The sequence below is a fragment of the Neophocaena asiaeorientalis genome, unplaced genomic scaffold (assembly GCF_003031525.2).
Source record: "Neophocaena asiaeorientalis asiaeorientalis breed wild unplaced genomic scaffold, Neophocaena_asiaeorientalis_V1.1 scaffold547, whole genome shotgun sequence".
Lineage (NCBI taxonomy): Eukaryota > Metazoa > Chordata > Mammalia > Artiodactyla > Phocoenidae > Neophocaena > Neophocaena asiaeorientalis.
The window spans coordinates 3700495-3706034 of NW_020185330.1; the positions used below are offsets into that span (position 1 = coordinate 3700495).

Genomic DNA, 5540 nt, shown 5'->3' on the forward strand with positions numbered 1-5540 from the left:
TTACCTCACAACCCAGTACACACATACAAAACACACAAAGCAATACTGCACTTTGATATTTTTTTTACCGTGAGACCCACAAAATTGGATTTGTGAGCCACTAATGGATCATATCCCACAGTCTGGAAACACTGCCCCCCACAGAGCTCTAATCACGTCACTACCCCAGCAAAAGATGTCAGTAGTCCCCATTATTGACTGAATTTAGTACAAGTTGTTTAACCTGCCATCAAAGGCTTCTATAGGATGCCCTCAATTTGTCTGCCTAAACATTTCTCTCCCTACCTCCATTTATGTCATTTTAACCTCTCTGGGCTTTTGTGGTCTAATATATAGAATAAGAACAAAAATATTTCTCCAGCATGAAGGCCAGGGGTAGACCAGATGATACGTTAAGTTTCCTTTTTAAGGGTTATAATTCTGTGATTGTAAGTGCCCAATATCCAGTAACCAAACATATCTCCTCTCTGGTCTCCATACACTCCCAGATCTATGTCATCTATGTTCCTCTTGCCCGCTTTAGCCATCTTCCTCCATCTCCCTCTATCTTCCTATGTTGAAATCCCATCAAAGTCTAGCAAGGGCAAAGGACACGGGAAGGAAGGATCAGAACATACTCAAGCAATGCAGTTAGTCCCCTAAGAGTGGAGCCACTAAGGCTGGTATGTTACACACAGGTGGGAAGAAAGATGAAACTAAAGAGGTGGGCTAGGCTAGATTATGCCAAACCGAGACCCTCAGGCTGAGATTTCATCTTAATTTGGGGAGTCACTGAGAGTTTCTGAACAGGTGTGATATGACCAAAGGTGAGGTTTAAGAAAACTGATTTGCCTGGAGCTGGGGCATCAGAGGCTTTTCACTAGTAAAATTGACATAGCCTAGATGTAGTTGGTCTCATGACAGGCCGGGTCAGGGATGGATCCCAGAAATTCAGGCAGGCCGCATCAAGGAGGTTCAGCTTTGGCCACAGATAAGCATCCTGGAGAGCCCAAGGAACATGATGTCTAGTTATAAGGAGCAGACTTGAGCAGAGGGCCAACAAGGTGCCTGGCTTCCACCAGCTCTGGCAACACAGTGCAGGGGCCCAGCCAAGAATTGGGACTCAGGGGCAGGAGGCCGGTCTTTGACAGGGCTGGTGAGAGCAAAGCTTCTGGCAAAAAAAGAAAAGGAACCACACCCTTTCCTCAGATCCTGTATGTGACAGTTTCTCTGCCAAGCACTCTTGCACACTGGTCTATCGGACTCCAAAGCCTGAAGTGTGAATGACACCAAACTTCTCCCAATGTCTCTGAGGACAAGAAGCGAATTCTCTCTCCTCCTGAGACCTGGCAGTGCTTATACAGAGTAAGCCTAGATAAATATTTGTTGGATCGAACTGAAAAGAGATTATCATTCCTACCACCCCATGGATATTGCTGCTGGTTCGTCTATCCTGACTGGTGATTCTTGATGTCCTGGGCCTTACGCTGTTTAACTGAAAGAGCCTGGATACCAAAGCTCTGTGGAGGGTTATACTGATACTCTGAATTCATTAACCTAAAGGTATTTCTGGATGAAAGGCTTCAGGTGTGGCTTTAACGACCGACTATGTGTGAACAGCCAAGGGAGGAATGAGCGTGAGTGTCGTCTTTCATCCCAAAGGCTTTGCGGGGCATTGAGAGCTCAGCTCTGCAGCAAAACACGAACTATAAATCATCACGAGATTTGTTTCCCCTCGTGCAGTGGGAGAAACCTGCACTATTATTATGTCTCTTTTCACGTGCCCTCTTCCAGATATATCTTGGTCTCCCCACCACCCAAGGTGCTCAGTAGATGGGTGGAGCCATTCGAGGAGCAACCGGGGTTGGGAGGAAGCTGAGTCTTGTGCTAGAGCTGTTGGGCTCTGTGTGGAGCTCACTGCAGCTCTGGCAGCCCTGGCAGGGGTGGTAGCAGCTGGCTGTGTTCCCTTGGGAGCAGTACATTCTCGGGGGGCGAACAGGAGATATATGACTGCCAGGAAAAGGGTGTAGAACTGTTTCTCTTGGTAAACTGGCCATAATCATGTATTATTCAGACTCCCTGCCTCCTAGTTATTCAGTCAACACTTACTTACTAACAGCCCCTGTTAGTAAGAGCAAGAAAGCAGAGTGAAGGCAGGTCAATTCCATCTTTGAGGCTCCTAGTATATTTAAAAAATGAACAATGGCTAAATAAGATTTTAAGTCATAGTAAGTTTTAATGTTTGTGTATTTAAAATTAAAATTATATGATGAATACTGTCTTCTTTCCCTCCTGTAACTACAGCTTTGTGTCTGAATTCATAACCTCATTTGCAGGTAGTGCAGAAGTCCAAATTTGAGGCTCTTATGAATATGGGAACTGGATCTCTTGCCCCTAATCCCCCAGGCCTCCTGCCTTGTTGCCTACCAGGCCCAGGTGCACAGAGGACTGAACCACAGTTCATATGGCTTTGACTAACATCAGACTGTCCACTGCTTCCATTCAACCACAGAGGCTCCCTTTGACTTCAAGTCTGGTGCTTTGAACTGCCCTGAGGGGCTATACCCAGATGCAAGACTCTGTCCTTGTCTGAAGCATGTCTCCTGGGTCATGAGAGTCTCTACTGCCAACTCAATGCAAGCCAATAAACCATGCTACTTGGCTTGAGTTCTATCTATGTTTTCCTCACATGCACTTAAGCTGTGAGGACGCCCTTTTCTAAATGCTTGGACACACTCACCTGTAGCAACAGGAGACGAAGGGATTCCCCAGAGAGGCTCTTATGCTTAGGCACATGACACATACCTCTAAACCCACTGAGCCAGGAATAGGAGGTACCCTGATGTCCAAACACAGAAACACATGATTTGATGCCATTGTGATAATATGAGGAACCACCAAACATCCTCTTTTAAAACACAGCCAAAGGGACCTAACCCAAAACATTAACACAGCTACTCCGTAAGATTTTGGCTTTAGGGAATGATGGTCAGAGGGACCCATTTCTTTGGGATGGCTGAATCTGCCTCTTATCCAGCTTTGCGAGGACCCACCCTGGGGGCTCCTACAAGGCCAACTGACCTCCGACTCAAAACCACGTTGGATTTTCCTCACTCAGACCTTTCCTCTAAGAATCTCAAATCTGTTTCGAGAGAATTAAGGAGTTAGCAACTAACCTGTACAGTCCCCATAAAAAAAAAACAGGGGTTCTGTCTCTTCAAGAAGTGGGAAATCTGAGGCCCTGGGGCCTGTTCTGTGTCCTGCGGTGGCAGACCTGATTCCTGCCCCAGAGTTCACTGACAGTTGAAAATATAATGAGGTGGTGAGGAACGGGGAGTGACGCAGTTAGAGAGAGCTGTCTAAAGGTCTCAGTAACCTGGAAACTACTGACGTGTAAAAGTGCCTACTGTTCCGAAAAAGCAGATAAGCAGATGAGAAAGAGCAGAAGGAATAACATAGACTCTATAGTATCATTAAAGGAATAAAAATGTTTTTTTCAAACCTCATCTTAATTATAAGGAGGTACAAATATAATGACGAAGCTGCAAGAATTATGATTTTTTTTGGCAAAAAGCTATGCAGTTTCGGGGCTTCCCTGGTGGCACAGTGGTTGAGAATCCACCTGCCAATGCAGGGGACACGGGTTCGATCCCTGGTCTAGGAAGATCCCACATGCCGTGGAGCAACGAAGCCCGTGCGCCACAACTACTGAGCCTGTGCTCTAGAGCCCGTGAGCCACAACTACTGAGCCCTCGTGCCACAACTACTGAAGCCTGTGCCTAGAGCCCGTGCTCCACAACTAGAGAAGCCACCGCAATGAGAAGCCCGCACACCGCAACAAAAATTAGCCCCCGCTCGCCACAACTAGAGAAAGCCTGTGCGTAGCAACGCAGATCCAACACAGCCAAAAATAAATAAATTAAATAAATAAATTTATTTTTTTAAAAAAGCTATGCAATTTTGTTTCCTCACAGGCTATGTCAAAGGGAAAACACTGAAAAAAATTTTTTTAATCCCCAAGGGAAAAAAAGACACAAGTGGAAGAAACACCTTTTTCCCAGACCTGATCGCACTTACATTTGAAAAAATAGTGCACCTGTATTTATTTTAGAAAGTTTCCACCTATCAGAGAAACACCTTCTTTATCACCAGTTAAAAAAGACTGTCTCGGGGCCTGGAGGAAGAGGCTTGTCCGGTAAGAACAGAATGGGTGAGGCGTCTGTGCAGTACAACCCAGAGCCCCCGCCCCCTCGCGCCCAATACTCCAACATCCAGGCCAATGAGAGTGAGAAGGCCCGGCAGTTCCGGAGGCTCTTTGCCCAGCTGGCTGGAGAGGACATGGAGGTCAGTGCCACAGAACTCATGAACATTCTCAACAAAGTCGTGACCCGACATCCTGATCTGAAGACTGATGGTTTTGGCATTGACACGTGTCGCAGCATGGTGGCCATTATGGATAGTGACACGACCGGCAAGCTGGGCTTCAAGGAATTCACGTACTTGTGGAACAACATCAAAAAGTGGCAGGCCATATACAAACAGTTTGACATTGACCGTTCAGGGGCCATTGGCAGCAGTGAGCTCCCAGGGGCCTTTGAGGCAGCAGGATTCCGCCTGAATGAGCATCTCTACAGCATGATCATCCAACGCTACTCAGATGAGGGAGGGAACACTGATTTTGACAACTTCATCAGCTGCCTGGTCAGACTGGATGCGACGTTCCGTGCCTTCAAATCTCTTGACAAAGATGGCACTGGACAAACCCAGGTGAACACCCAGGAGTGGCTGCAGCTGACCACGTATTCCTGAACGGGAGTCGCAGACCTGCCCCCTCATCGCCTCGCTGTAGCAGTCACCTTGGACTCTTCATTCTCCCCCAGGGCTGATCCTGTTTGCAGTCACATCTTCATGGCTCCTGCTGACCCACAGGCCTTTCTGTTCTCCCAGCCCTTGGCACCCGGATTCTCAGTCAACAGCCAGGGCCCAACATTCTTCAACACACCCTGCCCCAGCACACCCATCTCACATCTACTCCATAACCCCTCTCTTGCATCTGTGCCAAGCCCAACATTTGTGTTGCTTGCACACCCCAAGGGCCCTTCTCTCAGTTCTGGGAGGATCACTCCAGTCCCCACACACCCTGGCACACCCACCCAGTTACCACCCAGGCAGCTGAACTCCAGGCCATAACAGGTCACATGCCCCAGTGCCTTTGTCTGTATTCTGCTCCCAGCCTGCCAGGCCCAGAAGGAAATAAATGCACCCTAGCTGCTGCTCTCTCTAAAAAAAACAACAACAAAAAAAGATTGTCTCCACCCCTTGCTATCAAGAATATTAGTCCTAGTGACTCCTTCCTTCACGTCTAAGAAAAGGGGATGCTATTTAACCATTTATTCACTTTATTCAACACGTATTCATTCAGTGCCTGGTGGTGTTTTTTTTTTTAAGACCATTTTTATTTTCATTTATTTTTTAATTAATCTTATTTACTTTTGGCTGCGTTGGGTCTTCGTTGCTGTGCACGGGCTTTCTCTAGTTGCAGCAAGCGGGGGCTACTCTTT

General features: G+C 47.1%; 1 protein-coding gene across 1 annotated transcript; it reads left to right on the plus strand.

Annotated features, from left to right (window-relative positions):
• Positions 1-4191: 4191 nt before the first annotated feature.
• LOC112392888 (calpain small subunit 1) lies at positions 4192-5260 on the plus strand. Its single transcript, XM_024734762.1, has one exon. It carries the CDS (start codon positions 4318-4320, stop codon positions 4786-4788), a length of 471 nt encoding a protein of 156 aa, XP_024590530.1. The 5' UTR covers positions 4192-4317; the 3' UTR covers positions 4789-5260.
• The last annotated feature ends 280 nt before the right edge of the window (positions 5261-5540 follow it).